The sequence below is a fragment of the Dipteris shenzhenensis genome, chromosome 29 (assembly GCF_047967505.1).
Source record: "Dipteris shenzhenensis isolate YYH24624 ecotype China chromosome 29, Dip_SZ_1.0, whole genome shotgun sequence".
In the NCBI taxonomy this organism is placed as follows: domain Eukaryota; kingdom Viridiplantae; phylum Streptophyta; class Polypodiopsida; order Gleicheniales; family Dipteridaceae; genus Dipteris; species Dipteris shenzhenensis.
The window spans coordinates 8632185-8659572 of NC_141624.1; the positions used below are offsets into that span (position 1 = coordinate 8632185).

General features: G+C 45.2%; 1 protein-coding gene across 1 annotated transcript in view; it reads left to right on the top strand.

Moving 5' to 3' along the window:
* Window positions 1-4971: 4971 nt before the first annotated feature.
* TIF3H1 (translation initiation factor 3 subunit H1) overlaps window positions 4972-27388 on the top strand; it is a 34739-nt gene continuing 12322 nt past the window's right edge. The window contains exons 1-5 of the mRNA XM_087400925.1: window positions 4972-5125; window positions 5297-5376; window positions 8618-8734; window positions 8821-8930; window positions 9165-9231. Of these exons, the coding sequence (XP_087257051.1) occupies window positions 5104-5125; window positions 5297-5376; window positions 8618-8734; window positions 8821-8930; window positions 9165-9231 (396 nt within the window). The 5' untranslated portion in view covers window positions 4972-5103. The remainder of the gene's footprint in view (window positions 5126-5296; window positions 5377-8617; window positions 8735-8820; window positions 8931-9164; window positions 9232-27388) is intronic.

Genomic DNA, 27388 nt, shown 5'->3' on the forward strand with positions numbered 1-27388 from the left:
CCTAGCAAAGCTTCAATGGTGCTTTCCTTTGCACGACAACCAGATTGCAAAGTTTGCTCAAACCATGCATGGAAGCAGAGTTTCTTTCATATCCCCTTTGGACTTTAAAACATGGGACAACATTGAAATTTTTACTCACCCTCCTTTCACAGTGTCAATAACAACAAAGTTTTTAGCCAGTTCTATTGCAATAAGCTCAACCATAATTTTCAGATCATCAAGGAGGTGCTATGAAGCTCATTGATGTCCCTAAGAAGGCAAGATGAAAATGAGAAGTAGTGGTTTGTTTTCTTGTACCATTTCTTGTATATTGCAAGAAGCATGGAGAGTGCTAGGGTTGCCTTTCATGGTTTTCTATCGCAAACTTCCTATGTGGAGAGAGAAGTAGCTTTGTTTCCCTATCACATAAACCTCCCTAGTATATAGGGATGTTTTTGAATCCACTATGGATTGCATTGCCTCCGTATTAGCACCACATCTAGTGACATTTAATGAATTCTTCCCAAGGTTGGGTTCCTTGCAGAGTTGTTGAACATTTGGTCAATTATGATTCTATTCTTCACAAATAAATAATATAATATAATGCCAAAAATTTAATCACATCTCTAGTCTTTATGAATCAAATGTGTAATTAGTTGGTATTTTAAACTCTAATGCAACAAATTTAGTCTATAATATAATTTTTATCGATTTAGCATTGGTTTCTTAAAACATGGATGAATTTCATCAATACTATATAGATTGATCCTATAAAATCTACTCCTTATATGCCCTTACTTGCTGCTAATTCTGTTCTTTAGAGTTCCTGCTGCATATATGCTCTAGTTATTGCTATACCTATTCTCTATAGCTCTTCCTCCATTAGTTTGTGTTCTAATTGCTACTAAGCACAACTCCTCATCCATCGATTTGTGCTATACTTGCGGGCTTAGTCTAATTGCTACCAACTCCTCCCTCCATCGATCTCTACTTTAATTACTGCCACTAAATAAGCCTTGACCTCTTTTAATTATTGCCACTAAAGCTTGACCTCCTTTCCATTGATGTCTGCTTTAATTACTGCCACTAAAGCCTTGACCTCGTTTAATAGATTTAAGGAAAAGACATAGAGTTGTTTACGAACATTCTATGTCAAAGCACGCAAGAAATGCGTTTTACACCATAGCTAATAGATTGTAACAACACGTTGGAAAGATTAGCTATGGACCTTGATCTATATCATGTAAGTTGTAAAGAAAAGAAGAAGAAATGATTCCAACCCCAGATTCTACAGGGACCTGAAGACTATGTCTCAACCATCTTCAACGTCTCTCCAAAACAACCACGCTTTAAAACATCGAGAAGCTATTTCCACAAAGATTTCAGATTTCAACTAACTTCATAGTTGATGCTATTTTCAAAACGCCCAATTTCTTCTTCTCAAATGGTCTTCCCATCCATCCAACAGATGATTCTCAAAGAGAGTGATCCATCCAAAAGAACATCAAATACATGGGAGAAGGATTTTTGTAAATTGGGAATGTGGATCACTCATTTGAGGATCTCTTGTTTGCTACTACAGACGTTCAATACTTCCAGTTTCATGATCTTGGCCTTGTCATAGGTTTTCTTGTGATGTATCATCTCGTGTTTTTTTTTACACATATGCATAAATACATAATGGGAACGATTGAATCCACCACATAAAAGGGCTTATTGGATCTGGAGCTAATGGCAAACCATGACTTGTGGACAAATGCACAATCAAGAATGTGGCTCAATCATCTCACAATCTCCTGCTTACTACTTTCTCTTTCCCCTATCTTTGGTTGTCTAGTGTCTTTCTAGTTGCATATGCATAAATACAATGGGAACGATTGAATTCACTACTTTCCCTTTCCCCCTATATTTGGTTGTCTAATGTCTTTCTAGTCGCATATGCATAAATACAATGGGAACGATTGAATCCTCCCACATAATTGGGCTAATTGGATCCCAAGATACTTGAATCCGATTGTTTCCTAATTGTGAACTGTGACATGTGGATAGATGAAAACTCATCTGCCTCAACTTTGAAACATCCAGGTTAACTTTTCGGTACATAGCTTGTGCACAAAACCAAGCAATGAAAGACTTTGGCATAGTCTAGTGGTCATGCAAGAGGAAAGTGTTCGTAGCGATGATTCTGAGTAGCATTTCATGGTTGCAAAACTCCTGAAGCTGGTAGAGGTCATCCTTTGCAATCCAAATCCAAAGAAATCCATGGACTCAAGGTTGATGGTGAACCATGTCCTTGTAGGCAAGTGAAAATTGGTATGCCTCCTCAACTTTGAAACAACCAAGTTGACTTTAACACATAGCTCAACCACCAAAACCAAATATTGTAAAACTATGGCATAATCTCTCACCTCGTGCATATGTCAATCACTTTTAGTAGTTGAGCGATGCACATATAGTTTGGAGGTGTTGAAGGTATCATCGTAGAGAGTGTTTTGAAAAGGAAGCGAGGGAGACCCTGGGAAAGAAAGAGGAGCAAGACTTATTAGTGGCAAGGCATTCCCAGAGAGGCTGCTAGGAGAGGGCGAGTTGCCATGCCCTATGAATGCCACGTGGAACCTTAGAAATAAGGTATAGAAGAAGGCAAACAATCATTGACGCATTCGCTTCCGGAGAAATGGCTATAGTCTAAGCGGACCTCCTTGTAATTTCTGCAGTAGCAGCAGCGAGCCTGCTATAATCACAAGACAATGTTCCATGAAGCTATGGCAAACGTGACTTGCAAGACACCACGACGAAGCCCAATCACCTGTTTTTTCGCTCATCCACATAGCATCAACAAGAGACACCTCTCATTGCTGCCAACGCTTCCTGAAAAAAACAGCTGCAGCCCAAGAGGACATCCGTGTTCTTTTCGCAACGAGCCCGCTACAATCACAAGACAACGACGTTCCAGGAACCTCCGCAATCATTACAGTTGGCAAAGTGGACTACAGGTTGATCGAGCATGATGAGCAGGACATCTGCCTGACGTGCCTTGATGGGTTTGCTGATGAAAAACCGAGGATGAACAACGCTTGCAAACATTACTTCCATCTAAGTTGCCTCCTGGAATGGGCCGAAAGGAGTCCTTCTTATCCTGTATGTGGTGAAGAGTTCGTGTATTATGACTAAACGAGCTTTGTGCTTGCAAAGGTTTATCGGCCATTGTGTATGTTAGCAAAGGCGTTGCGTTGAGATTATCTTCAGAACTCTGTTATGCTGATGTCAGTAAACTAAGCGGTTCTTCTGTGCTATCCTGTGCGAAGACATTTCCATTCCTGGTAGACTATCTGCATCATCTGGTTCAGGAGAACTAGCTTACGTAAGCGAGCGTAGGGTGGAATGAAGCAACACGGCTAGTCTGCATGGCTCTTTGCAGTGCTCGGTCTAGGAATAGGAAAGCATAATCTACATTTTCGTGCCTGTGTATTAACATTACGAGATGGATAGTGCATCTCAAGGGCACTCTTTACGGAAGCCACAAAGGCCAACACGAAATTCTAACGCAACCGAAATGCTAGGGCTTGAAGCTTACCATAAAACGATCAAGCTCGTCTTTCTCCTCGCCCACAAGAGGTGCATTGTGGCCAAGCATGGAGTATCTGGCAGATCTATGATGCATCGTTGTGATGTGTGCTTCTATGGTTTGTAGATGATCTTGATAGGTATTGCCATATACAAAGAATCAATGTGTGTCGCGAGCAGTTGTTCGTACTTGGGATGCAACAAAAATCTACCCTTTTAGCTTTGCAACTTCCCTAACATCAAATTGCAATGGCTGCCATAGATTCTCTCTCTTCTCAGCAAGGCTGCTTGGAGCATTCTTCATACCTGCAAAAATGGTGAGAACATCTCTTACAGTCTTGAATTTGCAATTAAATGGTCTCAAAAGCAAATCGAACCTTACGATACCTTGTTGGTAAAGTTCTTGAGCTCCATCAGAAACGAAGGAAGGTAATAGCATAGACTGTCCATTGCAGGAGGTCGTGTCTGGTACGTAGGATTCGCTAAAATGGGAGCATTGAGAGGAAACAAAACATCTGCACCATTTGAGCCAACTCTGTGATGAAGAGTGCTATTTGGAGGAAGAATTAGTAATCCAAACCAGTATATCAACCTTCGTTTAACCTTCTAGTATTGTCGTATTTGAAGAAGGCACCTTATGAGATTGCAACATATTCTTGTTCTAACTGTTGGGCACGGAAATTATTGCTAAATACCAAGGCAACTGGTTCGGGAGAGGCGTTCCTCTGCTTGCCTTGCAGCCCTGTTTAGTTTATAGTAAGGTATTTTTCTTTCTTAACTTTTAAAACTTATAGAAATCATCTTCTTCGGTTTTCTTTCATCTTTTTCATTCACGTGTAACGAATAAGAGCCCCTAGATTGGTTTATAACTTTTTGGGGAAGGAAGCACACCGCCTCCCCGCCCACATTGTGTGATTATATAAAGTATATTATATATATGTATATATATGTTTTAAATTTCATCTTGTTTGTTCACTTTTGCTTTTGCATATTCTAAATTCTTATCTGTTTCTATGTTGAGGTACTCGCAAGAAGGGAACACTTAAATACACATGACATTTGCTCAGACCTACTATTGCCTGTTTAGTTTATAGTAAGGTATTTCCCTTTCTTAACTTTTACAACTTACAGAAATCATATTCTTCGGTTTTCTTTCATCTTCTTCATTCACCTGTAACGAATAAGAGCTCCTAGATTGATTTTATCCCTTACAAATATAAGCCCTTAGATTGTCAATCATGAAGGCATTATTCGAATAGCGTAAAAACCCGCAAGTAAAAGCATATCTTTGCTTTTTAAACTCAAAAAAGCAAACAGCATACAATTTTGATATTCTCAGCTTACTTTTTCCATTCCAATTTAAAAAATTGTTAATTTAAATAGACTTATTATAAATTTCGTTCTTGTGCCTTAGGCGGCCTACCACACTCTAGTTGCCGCCACCATATAATCTCAAAGCTGCATATTTACAAACTCCCCCCCCCCCCCCCCTTCTCCTTTCGAAGCTGCCCTGCCCTGTTGCAGGCTGCCATTCTGGTCGGCATAACTTCTGTTATCGAAATGGCAGACATTGCTTCTCCTGGTAAGAGATAGCTCCCCAGAATTGGCATCAAGTTTTAGGGTTAGAATTCCTCTCTGTACACAACCTTACAGGAAACTTAGTTTTGATTCTGTTATGTTTTTGCGCTCGCATGGCGGCACGCAAGTTAATTGTTCTTTCGGTTGCCTTATTGATCGCGGATTTCTTTTGCAGCTCCAGTTCTCTCCTTCGCCCAGATTGCTGCAACAGAAGAAGTTGCTACTCCTCTTCGAGTGGTCCAGATAGATGGCTTGGTAATTTTGCTCGGTTTGCTTCTCTAAAGTTGGAATTTCATTGCTTGGCATCTGCGCCACCCGTTCTAAGTTTAATAGCTTTAACGATCGTCTAATTTAGCTAAACTGCAAGCTCTTTCTGACCTTTGGAGTTTTGTCTATGATGCGGTTTTCTGATAGTTTTGAGCTATCAGACACGGCCTATGTTGTTTGCTCTACGTGGGCATTTGGAATATACACGAAGCGGCCATGGTCCCTAGGACCATGGACACAAGCATTTTTTTATTTGGTAGTGCATGAAATTTGATGTTGGAATCTAAAGTTGCTTTACTTCGTAAGCTTTATTGCTTGGGTTCACGTGATAAATTACATTGGAGAGGTGGCTTCAAAACGATGCACGCAGTTGGTCACCAATGGTTGAAGTCTTGATGTTTGCAAGCTTATTCAAGCTGCAAGTACCTAGAACGCTGTTCTGTAGTGGGTCGAAAGCCTTAGAGATGATGCTTGAGGCTATCTTTAGTGCATCGTCAACATGCAAAGATATGCACTATAATCTAAGCCAAGGGTGACCTTTCTCCTCCAAGAGTGTTGAGAGAGAGAGAGAGAGAGAGAGAGAGAGAGAGAGAGAGACTCCCCAATAAAATCCCTATTTCTTCGAAAGTTGGGTATACCATGGGATAGTTATGATATATTTGTCGAGATAGATCATTGAGGTGAAATAAACAGCCTCCCCCCTCAAGAGCCTTTAGAGGTGATTTGATTTACTGAAAACTGGTTTTGTAAGTTGATTGCCATGGCATTTATTATTGGCATTGATTGGCCAATTGTCGAGCTTGTGCAAAGAAGGTAGTAATAAATGTTATGTTCGCTTCTTGAATGCATCTTTTGTGAGAGGTACTATGAGTACTTGTTCTTGAGTGCAAGTGCGTTTCGATGATCTCGACTATCCCTTAGATGTGCTCGATGTATGATGAGGACATAGCATTGGAATGTGGAGAGTGCTAATAAATGCATGCTCTGTTGTTAAAATTAATTTGCTTGATGGTCCACTTGTGGCAAGGATTTGAGGATCTATGATGGTGTTGGAAATCAAACAACATAGGGTATGCACAGCGGAACACTGATATACAGTGTGTGGTGTGGGTGGAATCACCAACTTCCTTACTTAAAGTGCTTCACATAGATGTGCAGAAAGCAAATAGACAATGCCCAGAAGAGATTAGGACCAACAAAATATTTTTGTCCAATGGACACAATACAACGGAGGGCCAAAGTCCCACCAAACCGTGGTCCTTTGTCCTCACCAAAAGATGCTGTCCTACCTCCGAGACACTCCTAGATCCATGAGTCCGTGTGCTTACTGATGAGTGTATGTAGACCTTAGTCTCGGTGTTTGATCTCTCCACCTTACTGCCTGGGTGTACAGCCTAGGTGGGCAGCTTCTCAGCTCTTGTCTGCAGCTCCAAAGTCACTCCCGACTGTAGGCTCAAGGAAGACCCTTCTGGCTGCTCCAAACTGCTGAAACCTGCTGCTCTAGAGAATGCTTGGAATGTCCCCAAGGGGCCCCAAAATAACCGACCAGCAGCCCTTCTTCCTGGCCGACTTGCTAGCTCAAAACTGACCCCATGGGTCTGTCCACCAACCGACCCACCAGCCCCTTTTTATGGGGCTGTGGGGACGGGCTGTGCGCTGGCCAGCCGACCAGCCAGCCTCAGCCCTATTTATGTAGCCCCCTTGTTCCATGCAGGGCCCAGCCCTTGTGGACTGCATACCTGGCCCTGTTGCAGGCCATAAACCTGCCCACAAACCTCGCCAGTCAGTGTGCCTTTGACCTGGGATTACCCCACCTGCTTACGCTCCAGATGTGCCTCCTGCCAGGCCAGATCCAGGCCCTGAAGACCTTTCCAACATCGCAGCCTTTGCCCTGGGATAACCCTGCGCTGTTTGCTGTGATGTGCTGCCCATGTGGCAGCCCCTGCTTTCCCTTTTCTCTGGGCAGATCTTGCCCTAGGTCTCCCTCCCCCATGCTCTCCCATGATGAAACGATCTAGAACAATTCGATGTTGATTCCAAATCTTGGCTTTTCAACATTGGCTCCTGCTCCTCTAGGTCCGGTCCTGCACAAGAAAACCATCCTGGTACATAGGTCCATCCACCTTCATGGGGCTGACATGTCTTCCTTTCCATCCCAAGGAGATTAGTATTTCTTGCTCATCCCAAGCGGCGTCTCCTTGTAGTTGTTTCCTTTGTTTTGTAAATACACCAAAGGAGTACTGAGCTTCCCCCATGGCCCTAAACTATCATTCTAGTCTCCCAATGATATCAATAAACTCTCTCTCTCAAAAGGATCTAAGCTGTCCTAGCTAGCAATTGTGTCCTTGCATATACTCCACCAAGGATGTCTATAGTTCTTGGTATGCCTAACTTGTCACTTGATTTGGGACTCCAAGTTTTTCTATCCAACCTTCATAGCCCAAGAACCACCAAACATGACTTGAAGCATTCAAATCATAGGACTACAATACCTACGGACTCCACAACTCACAAGCTTTAGTCGTATGGCCCTTTGGTTGCTGCCCACCTCCACATTAAGATTGGCAGATCCCTTAGAGCCACACAAGATCGGACTGTTAGGATGCACATCAACAATGGGTATGTGGGGTGCAATTGATATGCTAGTTAAGACAACTGAATGAGGAGAAATTAGAGATGCAAATGTGCCTCCTGCGAAGTCTAGATTCAGGCCCTGAAGACCTTGCCAACTGTCATAGCCATTGCCCTGGGATAGCCCTGCCCTGGGATAGCCCTGCCCTGTTTGCCGTGAGGTGCTGCCCATGTGGCAGCCCCCTCTTCACCTTTTCTCTGGGTAGATCTTGCCCTAGGTCTCCCTCCCCCTTGCTCTCCTCATTTGTGGGCTAAGGGCTTACAGATGGGGAGGGACCATGTTACCAAAGTTGCTAGCTCTAGCATCAACACCAATACACATAGTTTACAAGATATGTCATATGCTTAGAGAAAATAAGGAACTGCATGCATGCATGTAGTTTTTTAATCTGGACATGATGAAAAGTACTTCAAGGACTTTTCTGATGAATGAGGCGACGTTAGTAGTTGAACATCACTCGGTGAAAATGGTATGTTTTGGCATGATTTGCATAATGACAAATTTAGTAATCGTGTTTAATGAGTATTGAAGTCGGTTATCTCATACGTATACATGCAACAGTCAAAGCTTGAGGGTTGATAGTTTTTTGTTGTGTAGGTGGTATTGAAGATCATAAAACACTGCAAGGATTTCATGCCAGCTCTTGTGACAGGTCAACTTCTTGGCCTGGACATCGGAAGTGTTTTGGAAGTCACAAACTGCTTTCCATTTCCGGTAAGGATGGGCCTGGGTTTCTCCATCAAATTTTTTTGATGTAGGTGCCTTATTTTAATTTAGTTGATTTTTTTAAAAAATTGTAGAGCCGAGGTGGAGAGGAAGATGAAGAGGTTGAGGCAGACGGGGCTAATTATCAGCTTGAGATGATGCGTTGTCTGCGAGAAGTGAATGTTGATAACAATACGGTTGGATGGTATGGCTCTTTATCTTATTCCAATGTATGATCCTTTTTCAATTATCAATGATTCCTCCCTGAAGTTGGCCTTTGATTTGATGATTTGAAAGTGATTAATGATGGCTGTTTTGTCTTTAGAATCTTCAGGGACCCACATGTGTTGGGCAAGCTTGAGTTTTTGTTTGCTAAGTTTCTCTTCAACAGAGTCATTAATAAGGATAAAAATGATTTTCCTCTATGTGGATCCTCCAGGTACCAGTCCACATTCATGGGATCATATCAGACTGTTGAGCTGATTGAGACATTTTTAAATTATCAGGTAGTTTCATGAAGGTCCCTCGCTTACTAGCTTGTGTGGTTTGTGTTTCATTTCAAGATAACTTTTAATTTGTCGATTTGCAGGGCAAACATTTTGTGACATTCATTGATTTTGTTTTCCCATTTGAAGACTCCAGTTTAGTTCACTTGAAGATCATTTGTGTGGATTTGTATGTGTGAGAGCATATGTTTATACTATGGTCTATACCCACTGTGGGGCGTTGATGACGTTAGTGGGGATGTCAACTGCACTATGTTGTGTTTTTAGAGGATGAGTTTGGGCATGTTCCCACTTGAAGATCGTTTGCCCCTCAATCTAGAAATTGGAACACATAATAGCTTCCTATTTCAAGAGTTCAGATAACAACATCTACTATGGATTTCTCAAGCAAAACCTTGAAGGAGCCCAAGAATAAATATCTTCAGAATATCCTGACCCAACTGCCAAAACTAGCTTAGTAGGAGTGGAGATGAAGATGATCAAGGAAATTGTACAACCCTTCCTCGGAAACACTTCCATAGTCATTTTTGTCTCATTTTCACTAGCATTCGTTGATGACGTCAGTGGGGATGCCATAGTAGCTAGTCCCTGCTATGTGTGATGGAGTTTATGGTTTTCAACCTTATGAGTGACTATCTTGAAATTGAAACTGCACTATGTTGTGTTTTTAGAGGATGAGTTTGGGCATGTTCCTGGACTCATCTAGATATACACTTGAAGATCGTTCACCCCACAATCTAGAAATTGAAACACATAACAGCTTCCTATTTCAAGAGTTCAGATAACAAATTATGGCTGTGGAAGTCTCAAGCAAAACCTTAGACGAGCCCAAGAATAAATATCTTCAGAATATCCTGACCCAATGTCACATGCACCCCTGCACTTGGGTGCAAGGTGACACACTGGCTACATCGACAAGTGTATTATAATTCCCAGATAGGAGATTTTGTCGTATGCTGTGACCCCTTTGTGAGCCCTTGTCCAGGGACAGTCAGGCACAAGCTACGTAGGTCAGTCTCTGAGCCTTAGGTCAAGTCAGTAGTCAGTTCTTGTTCACTAGTACCCATTGGAGAATAGTAGGTTAAGTGTTTCCATCTTATAGTTTAGGTCTTAGCCTAGGTTAGGAGTCCCTTTAGGGTCCCCAAAGGCTGGACAGGTAAGCAGGGAAGAGGCTGCCCAAAAACTCCCCTGGCCAATGAGCCAAGGAGGGCTTTTTATAGGCTGGTTGTAGGCCAGCCAGTCTGTAAATCAGACTGAGTCAGTCTGTTTACAGACTGGGTTGGCTCAGTCCAGCGCTATAAAAGGGCCCCTTGGCTGCCCTGTTTTCTCATTCAGTTTGCTCCTGCCTTCAGTCTTCCTACAGCTCCACTTCAGCCTCCTGTGCAGCCCCTGAGATCCTCAGATCTGGCCCTTCTCCAGCCTTAGTCCCTTGGCCATCAGTTCAGCCTGATCTGAAGGTGACCACGCAGCACAACAGTCGGAGGTTTGGACCAGCAAACGGAGAGAGGTTTGGACACTGTTTCCTCAGCTTTCTCAGCTCTCTTTTACAGTTTACACAGCTCATTCTCAGCTCTATATTTCCGTCATCTCTCAGTTCTCTAATAGGATCTATCACTTCTAGCTTTTCACTCTCTCACTCACGTAGTAACCCTGCATTCCGCTAGATAGTACAAGCCTCTTCCTTGCCTTGCAGAAGCGTCCTACATCGTCAGTGTGGACATCATCAAGGTCTCGGTATTGGTCGGCATTGCCTCTCAGGTCTTTGGGTCTGCTAGACGTGTGCACAGTGAGCTCTTCAGAAGCATCTGAAGGTGACCACGCAGCACAACAGTCGGAGGTTTGGACCAGCAAACGGAGAGAGGTTTGGACACTGTTTCCTCAGCTTTCTCAGCTCTCTTTTACAGTTTACACAGCTCATTCTCAGCTCTATATTTCCGTCATCTCTCAGTTCTCTAATAGGATCTATCACTTCTAGCTTTTCACTCTCTCACTCACGTAGTAACCCTGCATTCCGCTAGATAGTACAAGCCTCTTCCTTGCCTTGCAGAAGCGTCCTACATCGTCAGTGTGGACATCATCAAGGTCTCGGTATTGGTCGGCATTGCCTCTCAGGTCTTTGGGTCTGCTAGACGTGTGCACAGTGAGCTCTTCAGAAGCATGTTCCGTGCTCTTTTGAAGAGTGTTCTTTGTATTTCTCAGTTATCCAAGTATAAAGCAAATTCTCCCTTGATTGGGGGAGGGGGCCCTCACTGGGTACAGGGACCCAATCGGTTGTCGACTCTACTCTCTCTCTACCCTCATCTCCTTCCTCTCTCCATGGTAAACAATGCTCATTCCACGCTAAAGGTCTAAAGAAGGTCTTGCTGTGAATTACACGGTTAGATAACCGTTGCATGTTACATTGGTATCAGAGCTTCGCTCTGTATCCAGCTTGACTACCGCGAGTGTATGGTTGTGCTGAGATTCGGAAAGGACACACAATCAAGCACCATGGAAGGGTCAGGAAAAGATTTCAACTGTGAAGACTTGGAAGAGGAGAAAGACTACCAACAAGATACGCTTTCGCCAAATGCTCAAGAAGTGATGGCGAACCTTCTAGAGGAGAATCGGGTCCTGTTGCAGCAACTCGAAGAACATTCATCCCAGCTGGAAGAAAGCAGAAGACGGCTGGACCAGACAAAACAACGTTTGGAGGAAAAAGAAGCAGAAAAGCCGCTGGAAGAAAGAAGAACCACGGATTTTGAAAAACTGCTCTTGATGCGTGAGGAACGTAAAAATGAGGAGACACTGCGATGCGCAGAGCTCGTCCAGGCAGAGAGGCAACAAAAGCTAGACCGAGAGGCGATGCTTCTTCATCACAAACAGATGTTAGCCGCTATGCAGGCAAGTTTGAGCGCAGCAGCCATCCCCACCACAGCTTTGCCGTCGACAAAGGTAACACCACTCACTCGGTCCACTCTAAATTTTGTTAAGTATGATGGTAAGTGTGATCATTCAGCAATTTTGCAATTTATTCATCAGTTTGTAGCTCATTTTCCGTTAGCGCGGATTCAAGATGAGCAAGATAAAGTCCACCTTGCAGCCCCTCATCTTACAGGTGAGGTGGTGACTTGGTGGCAGCATTGGGCTAGTAAGCATACTGACCCAAAAATGTTTAAGACGAATTTCGTTTGGGCAACGTTTGTGGCCGACCTCAAAGCCCGTTTTCTCCCACCCCAATGTATGCTTAACCTGGAGGATGAGTTCGCTCGTCTCTCCCAAAATGGTTTGCCTGTGTTGACATACAGTAATAAGGTCATCACATTGGCGCAACAGTTGGGCGTGACGGAGAGCGCAAAGATGAAGCAATTCATTCGAGGTTTGGACACGAACATACGTTTTACCATTCGGAACTTCGACCGGCCGGATTACGAGCGGGCGCTGACTGTCGCACAGAATCAGGAGATGATGCTGAACGGGGGAACGCCCAAGCAGGTCCAGAAAGATTCCAAAGCTCCGCAGCAGTCAAACAACACAGCGGGTAAGGATCAGAAGAAGGACAACCAGTTCTAAAAGAAAGACGGTTAGGCATCTGGTCAAAAGAGGGAATCCAAGCCAAAGATGACTCCGGATGAGAAGGCTAAAGCGGGTATTACAGGAGGCTATCTACAACCCGACGAGCAGAAGCGGTACCGCCAAGAACATCACTGTTTTCATTGCCACCACATCGCTAGGCATGGCAAGAAGGATTGTCCGAAGTGGCTTGCCGAAAAGGCTGCGAAAGCACCTACTTCGTCTGTTGCTAATGTATTGGCTCTTCCAGCTCCGCCTCCATCCTCAGCTACAAATGCCGTCTTCCCTGCTTTGAACGCCGTTTCCACGGTGGTCTTTCAAGGTAAGAAGGAGGGCGACTTCTCAAATCAAAAGAAGGTGCTTATTCGAGCGTATGGCATAGCTAACGGGCATCATTTTATTGTCCTGTTCCATATGGGGAGTTAAGAAGATGCCATCTCCCCTCAGCTTGCCAAGACTGTGGGGTGCACCTTGGTGCCTCACAAGCTTACAGTGGACGGGTTCACGCATGGCTTGCGCACACACATCACGCATAAGGCCATCCAGTTCGCTTTTGTAGTTTAGAAGGCCATGTTTATGCGGGATTTTATATTGACTCCCTTTGATGGGGTGCGACATGATCCTTGGGATTCAATGGTTCCGTGAGCATGTTCCGACGCCTGATTGGCGATAGGACATCTTCACGATTGTGGAAGGTTTACCTGAGCCTGCCGTGATACGCGGTGATCGGAGCATACCAGGGATTCCATTAATCTCTCATATTCAAGCAGGTCGCGCCGTCTGCAAGGGTGCCATGTGTGCACTTGTCTATGTCCAGTGCCAGAGCACTGCAGTTCAAGCCGCTCCTCCGATGGGGCAAGCAATGGTGGATCTACTTCAAGAGTTCAAAGACATCATGCTCCGGGACGATCTGCCACCCCAGCTACCTCCCAACCGATTGGAAGACCATCGCATCGATCTACTTCTGGACTCGACACCTCCAAGTAAGTTCCCTTATCGATTTTTAAAGTCTATGGAGGGGGAGTTAGAATGTATGCTCATTTCCTGCAAACAAATGGCCAGCGTTGAAGATGTAGCTCGTTTGTTTATCAAGTATTGGTATCCCATTGGAGGGATGCCACAGACCATCACATCCGACAGGGACTCTAAGTTTACGTCTAACTTTTGGTGAGCCTTGTTTGATAATTTTGGTACTAAGCTGCAGATGTCCAGCGCTTTCCATCGGCAATCGAACGGCGAGACGAAAAAGTATAATGATATGGCATTTGATATTTTGAAATCATATTGTCATGATGCTCAGGGAGAGTGGGAGCAGTTTCTTCCGCTTGTGCAGGCCATTTTGAACGATACCTATTCTTCAAGTATTGGTCACACACCTTATGAAGCGGCGTTTGGACGGCGATTTACCTCACTCCTCACCCGGATGGTGTCTCCATCTCTTGAAGCCAACAAAACCACCGAATCCATGGCAGTGATTACGGAGTCCGTGAAAAGCCGCATCGTATACACGCCAAGCTAATAAATCCAGACGAGATGTTCAGTATAAAGAGGGTCAATGGGTGTATTTACGCATTATCAAGCAACGATTGAAGTAGGTGGGCAAGCGATGCCCTAAGCTGTCCTTCAGGAGCTTCGGACCATTCCCTATTATTCAAAAGATCAACGATGTCTCAATGAAGTTATGCCTACCAGACAGTTGGACTATGCACGTCGTGTTCCATGTAGCTTGGTTGAAGCCATATTTTGGGCCTCCTCTTTCAGAGATTTTCGACGAGCAACAACTTGAAGTTCTTGATGAAGCCGAAGTTTTGCAGCCAGAATAGATCCTTCTTTATAAATTCAAGCATGGGTCAGGATGCAGGATCCGAGAGTTTTACACCAAGTTCCAGGATCGAGGTACCCATGAAGCAGTGTGGTTGGACGAAGATTTTTTCCAGGAGTTTCCCCAGATATTGGCGGACTACTTGGAAGCAATGAACCTACCGCCAAGTTAAGGAGGGAATGTCACATGCACCCCTGCACTTGGGTGCAAGGTGACACACTGGCTACATCGACAAGTGTATTATAATTCCCAGATAGGAGATTTTGTCGTATGCTGTGATCCCTTTGTGAGCCCTTGTCCAGGGATAGTCAGGCACAAGCTACGAAGGTCAGTCTCTGAGCCTTAGGTCAAGTCAGTGGTCAGTTCTTGTTCACTAGTACCCACTGGAGAATAGTAGGTTAAGTGTTTCCATCTTATAGTTTAGGTCTTAGCCTAGGTCAGGAGTCCCTTTAGGGTCCCCAAAGGCTGGACAGGTAAGCAGGGAAGAGGCTGCCCAAAAACTCCCCTGGCCAATGAGCCAGGGAGGCCTTTTTATAGGCTGGTTGTAGGCCAGCCAGTCTGTAAAACAGACTGAGTCAGTCTGTTTACAGACTGGGTTGGCTCAGTCCAGCGCTATAAAAGGGCCCCTTGGCTTCCCTGTTTTCTCATTCAGTTTGCTCCTGCCTTCAGTCCTCCTACAGCTCCACTTCAGCCTCCTGTGCAGCCCCTGAGATCCTCAGATCTGGCCCTTCTCTAGCCTCAGTCCCTTGGCCATCAGTTCAGCCTGATCTGAAGGTGACCACGCAGCACAACAGTCGGACGTTTGGACCAGCAAACGGAGAGAGGTTTGGACACTGTTTCCTCAGCTTTCTCAGCTCTCTTTTACAGTTTACACAGCTCATTCTCAGCTCTATATTTCCGTCATCTCTCAGTTCTCTAATAGGATCTATCACTTCTAGCTTTTCACTCTCTCACTCACGCAGTAACCCTGCATTCCGCTAGACAGTACAAGCCTCTTCCTTGCCTTGCAGAAGCGTCCTACATCGTCAGTGTGGACATCATCAAGGTCTCGGTATTGGTCGGCGTTGCCTCCCAGGTCTTTGGGTTTGCTATACGTGTGCACAGTGAGCTCTTCAGAAGCGTGTTTCGTGCTCTTTTGAAGAGTGTTCTTTGTATTTCTCAGTTATCCAAGTATAAAGCAAATTCTCCCTTGATTGGGGGAGGGGGCCCTCACTGGGTACAGGGACCCAATCGGTTGTCGACTCTACTCTCTCTCTACCCTCATCTCCTTCCTCTCTCTATGGTAAACAACACTCATTCCTCGCTAAAGGTTTAAAGAAGGTCTTGCTGTGAATTACACGATTAGATAACCGTTGCATGTTACACCCAACTGCCAAAACTAGCTTAGTAGGAGTTGAGATGAAAATCATCAAGGAAATTGTACAATCCTTCCTCGTAAACACTTCCACAGTCATCTCCGTCTCATTTTCACTAGCATTTGTTGATGACTTTAGCGGGGATGTCATAGTTGCTAGTCTCTGCTATGCGTGATGGAGTTTATAGTTTCAGCCTATCATGAGATTGAAACTGCACTATGTTGTGTTTTTAGAGGATGAGTTTGGGCATGTTCCTGGATTTAGGGTTTGAGACACATAAGACACCCTATGCCTATATAAATGAGCCTCTGCTCGTTTAGAAAATTTATTGGGAGTGGGGCCTCTTGAGAATACTCAGTTAGATGGAGCCCGTCCAGTTTAATAATTTTGTCTTGACATCTTTGCACCGATGGGTCTGTGCAATACGGGATGTGTAGTCTTACCTAGGAGTTCATTGGTCTAGGGTTGCCTGACCTCTAGCTTGGGGGTGATCCTTGCGAGGATCTATGGTTGGGTGATGACGCGTGTTAGCCTACACCATGTGTTTGTGTTCTAACTCCTGTTGGTGTTTGCGGGTAGCTTCTGGATAGAGAATCTTGTTGACCCTAGGTTAGCCGTACTGTCGGGTGTTTGATTTGGTATCAAAGTCTACTCTATCTGATTTGTCTACTTGCTTGTTGGTTGCATGCTGAATTTGAGTTTGTTTGTGCTGCGAATTCACAGCATGAGTGGAGCTTGAGTGTGCTTCTTGTCTGTGTATTGGTTTGTTGCTTTGCTGTAGCGTCAGGCTTATTGTGATTGGCAGCTAACAGTTACTTGCAAGTCAGGGCCATAGAAGCTCTTGATTGGTAGCTAACAGTTACTTGCAAGTCAGGGCCATAGAAGCTTGTGAATAGAAGCAGATGCAATGGCGAGTAGTACTCGTAGTAGCTTATGGGTAGAAAGCTCGAGACACAGGAAATAATTTCACTTTTGCAGATGAACTCTCCAGCAGGTGCTGCTGTGATTGCATTTTTTGTTAGTGAAGTCTCCACTGATGATTTTACACAGAAATGAATGTTGGCAGGGCTAATTCTCTCGGGGTGCCATTTCTGTCAGAAACAGATTCACCTCTGTTGGCTGAAGAATTTGTTGTCTGAAGCTGTTTTTGGCAATACTTTTGGAGTTGTTGATGCTGACATGTGTTGGGCTCCTAAGCAGGTTTTTGTAGCTTCGATTGATACTTTTCTGGTGAAGGAAAGGAGCTGATACAGCAGCTTGCTGCTTGTCCTCAGTTCGTGGCAAAAGAGAGGCTACATGCACGTACTTTTCTGAGCTGCATGTCTTGGGAGAGGTGCATGTGCTTGCTTTTTTTGGGCCGTGTGCCTTTAAAGCTGTATTGGCAGTCTAATACTGTTAGAAGCCTCTACTTTGGGCCTTTATTTGTGTGGCAAGTATGTGTCATACATGTGCTGCATGCATATACCGGTAAAGTGGCCATGCAAAGTGAGCTACGACTAGCCTGCAAGTAGTAAAGGTTAGGTGTGCATGTGTGCATGCAAGCTTGCATGCACATAACTGAACATCCGCTTTAGTCAGTATTTTTTGAATTTTCTTTTTAGTCCTTAAGGGTACTTTTTGAAGTACTTTGTATAGAGAAACGATAGGATTTGCAGTGGAGCGATAAAAAATAGACGATACTTAGGCACAACTGAAGAACGGAACTCAGAAAACATAGTGCCTGTTTGGTAATATGAAAAACTGAATACAAGAACCTCAAGCCGTCGTGTCTCAAGGACCGTGGCTGAGGTGAATCAGAAAGATGATTCCATGTAGAGAAACTGTAGAAAAGATAGCAGCAGAGGGAGCGAAACGCAGTCCTCCGTGTAGCTCCATGATGACGAAGATGATGAAGGGCTGGAGCTGCCCTAGGAAATGGCTGAAAACAGCATGCTCTGAGGAAGGAACCTTCAGGCTATCTGAAATAGCAACATGATGAAGAAAAGGAGCAGATCTGGAGCAGCAGCTGGAGGTCCAGGGCTAGATCTGGAGGAGAGGAATAGAGGGGCAGAGGATGGAGAAGGCATAATAGCCAGATCTGGAGCAGGAGAGGCTGCAGCAAAGGATGGAGGAGGTGAGGAGCAGCTGCAGGTCCTGTCCACTGAGAGTGAGGGGATAGGGAGTCTTTTATAGGCCTGACCTAGGAGGTCGGCCAGCTGGTCGGCCAGTTGGTCGGTGGGCTGGCCAGCTAGTCGGCCAACTGGTCTGGGTTGGCCAGACCAGCTAGTCGGCTTGATTCTGGCCGACAGCATGGCCCTGCGGGCTGCTGGTTTGTTTGCTCCTAAATTGGGGATTGTAGTTGCTTAACACCCCCTCTCAATTGCCAATTTGGAGGGGTAGACATTGTGTGCTTGGAGCTTCGTGTAGAGATGTCAACGGTGGCTATCCTTGCGAAATGCCCAAGAGATGCAATGCAAAAATGCAGAGAAGGTCACGAGAGGAGTGCCCTTGCAAGGGAATTGTGCACTTTCTCAAGTGCCTTAGTTACATGTATGATCAGCAGAAATAAGAACACTGTGAAGCTCGATAGAATAAGCCACCCCCTCTCACCACCGAAAGGTGGAGGGAAAAGCAAAGGTAAAGAACAAATATGTCGTAGCAGCACTGATAATTCAGAGATGGTGGGATTCCGCCAAAGGAAGAGGTCGTAGCTGAACAGTGAGCCAGTGTGTGCCCGACCTTGGACCTCGGGAGAGAGGAGTCTACCCCACCTCCATGCTGGACAAGATTCGAAACAACAGTCATCAAGACACATCTGAACAGAAAGGGTCCCGCCTAGGGAGAACTTGTAGATCCTGGAAGTCGATGCCGATGGTGGTAGAGGTGAAGGATCATGACCTCCTTGTTCGAAGGAATGGGGAGGGTCAAGCTTGAAACCGAAAAGGGAGGGAGGGATGGGAGTAGAAGATGCAGTTTAGAAAGGGAGGGAGGGCTGGGAGTAGAAGATGGAGTTCTCTCCCGTAGTGCGCAGTGGAATGAAGAGGAAGCTGATATGTTCATAGGAGTGATGCTCCCCGTACCTATGTCCATGAAGAAGCAGGATCTTTAGATCACCAGAGATCTGGGGTCTTTAGATCACCATGGCTCTGATACCATATAGAGAAATGATAGGATTTGCAGTGGAGCGATAAAAAATAGACGATACTCAGGCACAACTGAAGAACGGAACTTAGAAAACATAGTGCCTGTTTGGTAATATGAAAAATTGAATACAAGAACCTCAAGCCGTCGTGTCTCAAGGACCGTGGCTGAGGTGAATCAGAAAGATGATTCCATGTAGAGAAACTATAGAAAAGATAGCAGCAGAGGGAGCGAAACGCAGTCCTCCGGTAGCTTGATGATGACGAAGATGATGAAGGGCTGGAGCTGCCCTAGGAAATGGCTGAAAACAGCATGCTCTGAGGAAGGAACCTTCAGGCTATCTGAAATAGCAACATGATGAAGAAAAGGAGTAGATCTGGAGCAGCAGCTGGAGGTCCAGGGCTAGATCTGGAGGAGAGGAATAGAGGGGCAGAGGATGGAGAAGGCATAATAGCTAGATCTGGAGCAGGAGAGGCTGCAGCAAAGGATGGAGGAGGTGAGGAGCAGCTGTAGGTCCTGTCCACTGAGAGTGAGGGGATAGGGAGTCTTTTATAGGCCTGACCTAGGAGGTCGGCCAGCTGGTTGGCCTGGCCGACAGCATGGCCCTGCTGGCTGCTGGTTTGTTTGCCCCTAAATTGGGGATTGTAATTGCTTAACACTTTGTGGGGTGATTTAGCCATGTTGAGTGCGCCAAAAGGCAAGTAACACACGTGGCTTGCATGCACGATTTTCTCAGTTTGGTCGTTCAAAGTGCTGTACAAATAGTTACAAATCTGCATTTCTATGGGGTACCGTTAATGGACTTTCTAGCACTAGTGGGCCCCCTTTTCAAGTAGGGGCGACACTTTTTAAATTTTGCCTTGTGGGACCTGCTTTTTGGCACTTGCTCCTTGAATTTAGGGCCTTTTTGCACTCTTCAAGGTCCCTCACACCAAAATAAACAAATACCACCCATTAGAGGTTAGCCAAATGCATGCATTCTAATCTTGGACTAGTCCTAGTCCCTTGTGGGCATTCCCACAGTTCTCTTTTACCAATGCAAAGAAAAAGTAAAACAAAGCTTATTCTAGTTAGCCAAAGTAAACTTTCTTGACCATGCAATAAAGATTTTTCTTTATGCCTTGGGAGAAGTGTCAATTTGTTGACACAATCGTACGGATGTTCGTATGGAAGTATCATTAGTGCAATTTGCGCCATCTTTGGGATTTGTTCATGCAAGTTTCATTTGCCTTCCGTTAGCAGTGCTATTGGTCCGTACATTCAATGGTCATTGGTAAGATATTGAATTTGTCGTACAACAAATCTATCTCAGCCATCTCCCTAAATGGCTTCAGGGTTCTTTTTTATGGTTATTGTTGTGCCATGTATGACAACCGGTATGATGATTTCATTGTACTTACTGGCTCACTTTCCAGTGGGCTGTACCATCTTGATGCCTATGAAAAACAGCCAGCTATTGAAGCAAATTTGGTCTCTTAATTTGTCATTTCAGTTTCACATTCGTGGCATGAGAGATTGGGGCATTTGAATCACTTAAATCTGATGAAAATGCATCCAAAGGGTAGACCTCCCACCCATGCATGCACTTGCCAAACATGTCTATGAGGGCTGCTTATTGGGCAAAATGCATCGGTTCTCATTTTCCAAAGATGGGGCCGTTCGGGCATTCAAGAAGTTGCATCTCATGCACAGTGATGTGATTTATTAGAAGAGGTCTATGTCACCCAACCTCCAGGGTTTGAGGTTCAAGGTTCTGAAAATTCAGGTTTGTCGGCTGAAAAAGGGCCTCTATGGATTGAAGCAGGCACCACGGGCATGGTATGCCAAGATACATGCACATTTGACATACGTTGGATTTCAAACAACCCTATAGAGGCCACTCTTTATGTCCAGAAGAGCGAATCAGAATTTTTGAATTTAATTCTTTATGTGGATGACATGCTTATCACTTGGTCTAAGATGCAAAAAATTGCAGATTTCAAGGCTGATTTGCAGAAACAATTTGCAATGAGAGATATGGGCAGGTTGCACTACTACTTGGGCATCCAATTTGTTTGTCTTGAGGGGGGTATAATGATGAGTACATTGGACAGCTCTTACATTGCTTCCAGTTCAAGGATTGCAAGCCGGTTTCTACACCATTTGAGCCTGGTTTTTGTTTCTCTTCAGAGGATGGGAGTGTCCCCATTTGATGCCACCCTTTATTAACATGCTGTGGGCTGCCTCATTTACTTATGTCATACCTGGCCTGATCTACAGTATGCCGTTTCCCAGTTAAGCAGGTACATGCACAAGCCCAACACTCAGCATTGGCAAGCCATGGCGGCCCTTCTATTACTTGAAGGCCACTCATGCTTTCACTGGTTTTGCATGCTTTCATGGACAGTGATTGGGCAGGCTGTTACGACACGAGAGTATCTTCTTGCAGTGGCAGCTGTTTGATGATTGGATCTTCATGCATTTCATGGTTTAGCAAGGAGTAGCCTACAATTGCTACTTCCAGTTGCGAAGCAGAGTATAGGGCAGCATTCACAGCTACAGTAGAGTATGTCTAGCTCCGCAAGTTGCTTGGAAATCTTGACTTTAGCCAGCCATCCTCTACTATCATCTACACTGACAACTAGAGTGCTTTAGCTGTTGCGCGTAATACAGTATTTCATGCATGTACGAAGTGTTAGAAATCACAGGGGGGTTTTATATAATAGAGGAGGGAGGCCACAAAGGGGTGGTGGATTGACCTCCGACCATTGACCTTGACCACCGACCATGGACCTTGGCCATTGGCCATTGACCTTGGCCACCGGCCATTGACCTTGACCACCGCCCATTGACTTTGACCTTGGCCACCGACCATTGACTTCGACCTTGACAACCGACCATTGACCTTGGCCACTAGCCCATTGACCACTGGCCATTGACCTTGGCTATCGACCATTAACCTTGACCACCAACCATTGACCTTGATCATCGGCCATTGACCTTGATCATCGGCCATTGACCTTGATCATCGGCCATTGACTTTGACCTTGGCCATCGACCATTGACTTTGATTGGTCGGTGACCCCCTCTCAATCACTCCCCCTTCTAACCGCCTAAGCCCCTTGCCCTTCTCCTCATAAATGGGGGGTGGCAAAACATGTGGGGCATCAACCACGAATTCTAACACTCCCTCCTAATGACCCAACGGTGGGCCGATACCCATGCGTGTGATCAAATGCTCCAGTTGCTCTCGAGGGAGAGCCTTCGTGAAAACATCAGCAAGGTTGTCAGCGGTGGGGATGTACATCAGCTCAACAATGCCATCGATGATGAGCTCTCTAACAAGTGAACCTCGATGTGCTTGGTTTTGGCGTGAAACACCGGATTCTTTGCAATCTCGATGCAACTCTGGTTGTCACACAAGATCATGGTCGCCTCCGCGTGTGTCTGGTCCAGATTCTCTAAGATCTATCTGAGCCATAAAGATTCGCATGCTGCGGTGCTTGCAGCCCAGTACTCTGCCTCTGTCGATGAGAGGGCAACAAAAGGTTGCTTCTTGCTAAGCCATGAGATAGCTCGTGAAGAAAGCACAAAACAATAGCGTGTAGTGGATCTCTGAGTGTCAAAGTCCTCGGCCCAGTCGGAATCACAGAAACCCCCAAGGTTTAAGCATGGGTAATGCCTTAGGTAGTAGTACCCTGTAGGTACCGTAGTACTCTTAATCCTGCTCTTCAGTGTGCCTCCCTGGGTTTGACAGAGAACTTGTATAAGACTCCAACGCGGAAAGAGATGTCGGGCCGAGTGTTGGTAAGGTATAGAAGACTCCCTACCAATCGCCGGTAATGACCAACATCCACCAATGTTGATGAATCATGGTGCTGAATTTCAGCCCAACCTCCAACTGCAGGCTTGCAGCTCTCCATCTGGAACCTCCTAAGCAGCTCATGACAATATTTCTTCTGACAAATGAAAATACTGTCATGGCTCTGTGGTACCTCAATACCAAGGAAGTAGTGGAGCAACCCCAAGTCTGACATCTCGAACTCTATCATAAGCAGCTTCTTGACTCGGGCCCAATCCTGTCAAAGAACTCATGTATCCATTGGTACCATGCTTTGGGGGTTGGTTTCAGCCCGTATAGTGCCTTCCTCAATATGCAGACCGGTGATGTGGACCCTGGAACATGAAACCCTGGGGGTTGCTCAACATAAAACCTCCTACTCCAGGGACCCATGAACGCATATTTGACATTTATTTGAAAGATGGACCAACTATGATGTACAGCCAAAGCTATGACTATCCGGATTGATCTCATCCGAGCAATTGGGGCAAAGGTCTCATCAAAGTCAAGACCCTCTGACTGAGCATATCCCTTCACCACCAATCTAGCTTTGTATTTGTCCAAGCTTCCGTCGGACTTGAACTTCTGCTTGTAGACCCTCTTGGTTTCGATGACCTTCCTCTTGCGAGGTCGATCCACCAAGTCCCATGTTTGGTTCTTTTGGATGGCGTCCATCTCTATCTGCATAGCCGCCTGCCACTCTAGGATGTCCTTGGCCTCCTCAAAGACTTGGGTTTTGTGACCTAAGTCACCAACGTATAGTGAGCAGATGAAGCCAAAGCATGCCGCTGGGACCTCCGAAGGCTAGAACTACTCTCAGGTATATCTGTCACTGGGGACTCTTGTAAAGTCTTGGGATACCACTTTGGGAGTTTCCTCGTTGGCTGAGGATCCTCTGAAGTGGGTACAGGAGCTGGTTGCTCCTCCTTGTCTTCGGGTTCTGGGGCCCCCTGCGGGGCCTCCTCAATGACATCTTTGGGTGGGGGAGGGGAAAGGGCTCTGAATTCCTGATCATCATCAACAGTCTTTGGCAATGTCTCCTCAAACACCACATCTCGACTTACAATGATCTACTTCTTCTTGGGGTCAAAGAGTCTGTATGCCTTAGACTCTTCACTGTAGCCAACAAAGATGCACTGCTGGCTTTTGGGATCACGCTTCTTCCGTTCATCCTTGTGCACATGAACATAGGGGTTAGAACAAAAAATCCATAAGTGAGAGATTGTTGGTTCCTTACCGTAGTATGCCTCGTATGGAGTCATGTGTTCCACAGCCTGTCACCACAATGTGAATACCCTAAGTCAAAGTATAGTTGACCATTTATTTGATCATAATTAAAGAGTTTTATATGTGTTAATTATGGTCAAAGAATTCTTTTAATGGTCAAAGGATTGACTACGGTCAAAGATACTTGACTCTAGTCAAGTAAACCTGACTTCGGTCGGGGAGACTTGGTTTATTACCAAGAGGGTTAACTGCGGTTAACCAGAGAACCATAGAGCTGACTACGGTCAGAGAGTGTTGACTTCGGTCAACAAGACTTGGCATGCGCCAAGAGGGTTAACATCGGTTAACCAAGATGTGCCAACTTTGGTTGGAGAGACTTGGTTATAATTAAGGCGCCTCGACCCTTGGTCAAAGCTCCTTAATTTTAATCAAGAGTGTTGACTCCGGTCAACGAGAGAATAAATATATATTTTTATATTTGTTAGGTGTGCACGTGTTCAGTGGGGACGCCCACCGTGACTAGAATTAGTCCACAGTATGTTATTTGCATGCAAAGCGCTAACAATTAATGGGTGCCATGGTGGTGCGCTTTAATTAATTGTTGCAGATACTAGGAAGAGTTATTTTTCCTAAGCGCTACGGGAGCCTAACAAGCATCTAGGAGACGGTTCGTGTGACCAAGTGCTTTGAAGACTCCAGAGTGGCCCTTAGTGGCATGTAATAGGACTTAGTCTAGATTTTAGACAAGTGGCATGTTGCCAATTTGAAATGAGCTTGAAGCTCTTGTAATGAATGATTCACGTTTTGGATTTTTTTGGGAATGTATCAGACAGCTCTACGCTGAACTCTTGTAACAGATTCTCTTCAAGGAATAAAATACCTTGGGGGGGGTCCAGCCCGACATGTTGTCCTGGGCCCTAGTGTCTCTGTGGAGAGAGGGAGAGAGGGAGATCAAATGAGAGTGTCTATGCTATCTTTTACGAGAGCTGGTGAATTGCATTGGTATCAGAGCATGGCTTCACAGTTTTCTGAAGCTGTGACGACCAAGTAGTAGGTTCGGGAATAATCCAAGTGGCCAACGTAGGACACCTCTGACGAGAGTTTCTGTTGGGAGAGAGACCACAGAAGAGAAAGGGCCAACGCAAATTTAGATTGGCAGGCGTGAAGGATTTCATCATTCGAGTCGTGACGAAGACGGTTGTGGAAGCGTTCCTGTTTCTTGCGTGGGTAATAATTGGCCCGACAGGGGTGCACCGATGAAGCTTTGGAGAAGTGTTCACAAGCTTTGAGGGAGCGCACGGGCTCTGAGTGTAATTTGGACAACGTAAGCTCTTCTGTGTGCCCAGCGCGTTGTGATGCAAAAGTTCCTGCAGTTGGAACTCTTCCAGGCGTGAACTGAGGAGAAGCGATAGCAGGAGACGTGAACGTAAATTTAGTTGGGCCAGTATTCCGTCACGCTCCCCGTGTGGTGACGATGCCTTCAAGCGTAGCGATGCCTTCACGTGCAGGTTCGTGTTTGACGAACGTTCTTACGTGATGCGAAACGCCTGACGTTGATCAGCAGCCAAGGTCTAGAACCTTAGGCTGATGTGGCAGCCAGTGTGACGTGGCAGGCAAGGCACCAGCTGACGTGGCACACGTGGCAGAGGCAAACTTGCCAGGTCAGCAGACACGTGGCACACAGGTGACGTGGCATCCGCACGTGCGAGCTGATGTGGCAGCCAGGTGGCATGCTTGTGCAGTAGATGACATGGCATTGACACGTGGCAGATAGGCAGCTGCTGATGTGGCAGCCAGCTGGACTGCTGAGATGGCAAACCAATGGTTAGACTAACCCTGGTACAGTTAATTCCTGGTTGGTTGACCCGTGGTTAGTGAAAATGTGGGTAAGTTTAACTTTGGTTAGTTGAACCAGTACCCAGTTAGTTCAACATTGGTCCAGTTAATCTGGCCTAACCAGACCAGTTTGGTTGGTGTAACCAGTCCAGTTAGTCTAGTTGCAGACTAACCAGACCAGAGCCAGTTATTCTGGTTAGAGTAACCAGTCAGTTACTTTATCTGGTTACTGTTTCCCACAAAAAAAAAAAAAAAAAGAGGACAGTTGCAGAGACTGTTTCTGCTAGCAGATTTCACCTGCCTGTCAGACTTTTACTGTCAGAAAAGCAGCAGAAAAGCAGAGAAAACAGAGATTTGCAGAAAAAGAGTATGCATGCCTTTGAGCAGTGAAAAGAGGGAAAAACAGATGCTTTTTGAAGTCATTTGCAGTAGCCAGAAAAGGGGCAATATAGTTGTTGATGCTTTGGCAACTGTGTGGGTACATGCCTTGAATTGACAGCCAGTACTGGCATAGATTGTGAATGCAAGACACCTCTTGTTGAGGTAAATTTTCTCTTTGAAAAGCGAAGGCAGCGTGCATCAGTTGCATACACAGTGTGTGTGCGAGAAATTTGCAGATCTCAGACGAGTTGTAAGAAGATGGCTCAATCACCTATCCAGTGGGATTCACAAGATAGGGATGCGCATCCAAATCAGAGAAGTGTGCAACAAACTCAGCAAGAATTTGAGCAGATGGTACACACTCGTATACAAGAGATGGAAAATCTCAGAAAGGATCCAAGGGCTCAACATTTGTTTCAAACAGAAGCTATGCCTAATGCAGTATATGACGTGCCAATGCCAGAGGCACACTCTCGTGTACAGCCAGTGAAAGAGAGATCTCATAGGGGACGGTCTCATAGCAGGAAGAGATAGAGGCATCACACCGATCTCCTAGTCCATCACCGTCTACCTCAAGTTCGACTTCTGTATCTTCTTCTTCTTTATCAGATAAACCATCCAGGAAAAGAAGGAAACACAAGAAGTCTAGGAAGAGAAAGTCTTCCAGAGAGACCAAGGAATTCAAAGAGGGAGGTAAATCTGTCAAGTTTATGACCTTCAATGGACAGTATGGTCATACAGACAAAGCATTGCAGTTCATCAGGCAGTTTGATGTTGCATTCGGCACGGAAAAGTTTTCAGAATCCTCCAAGTTAAGAATGGTCAGTTTGCACTTGACAGCGACAGCTAGTGCATGGTGGAGTGCACAGACCACAGATGGGTCAGCCCCAAAGAAGTGGAAGGACTTCAAGAAAGCCTTCTACCAACAGTTTATGCCTAAACAGTTTAGAGACCATGTTCTTCAAGATTGGGACAGTTTGCATATGGATGCAGGAGATACAGTGGATGTGTATAACCAAAAGTTTTGGGATGCTTATTTGCAGG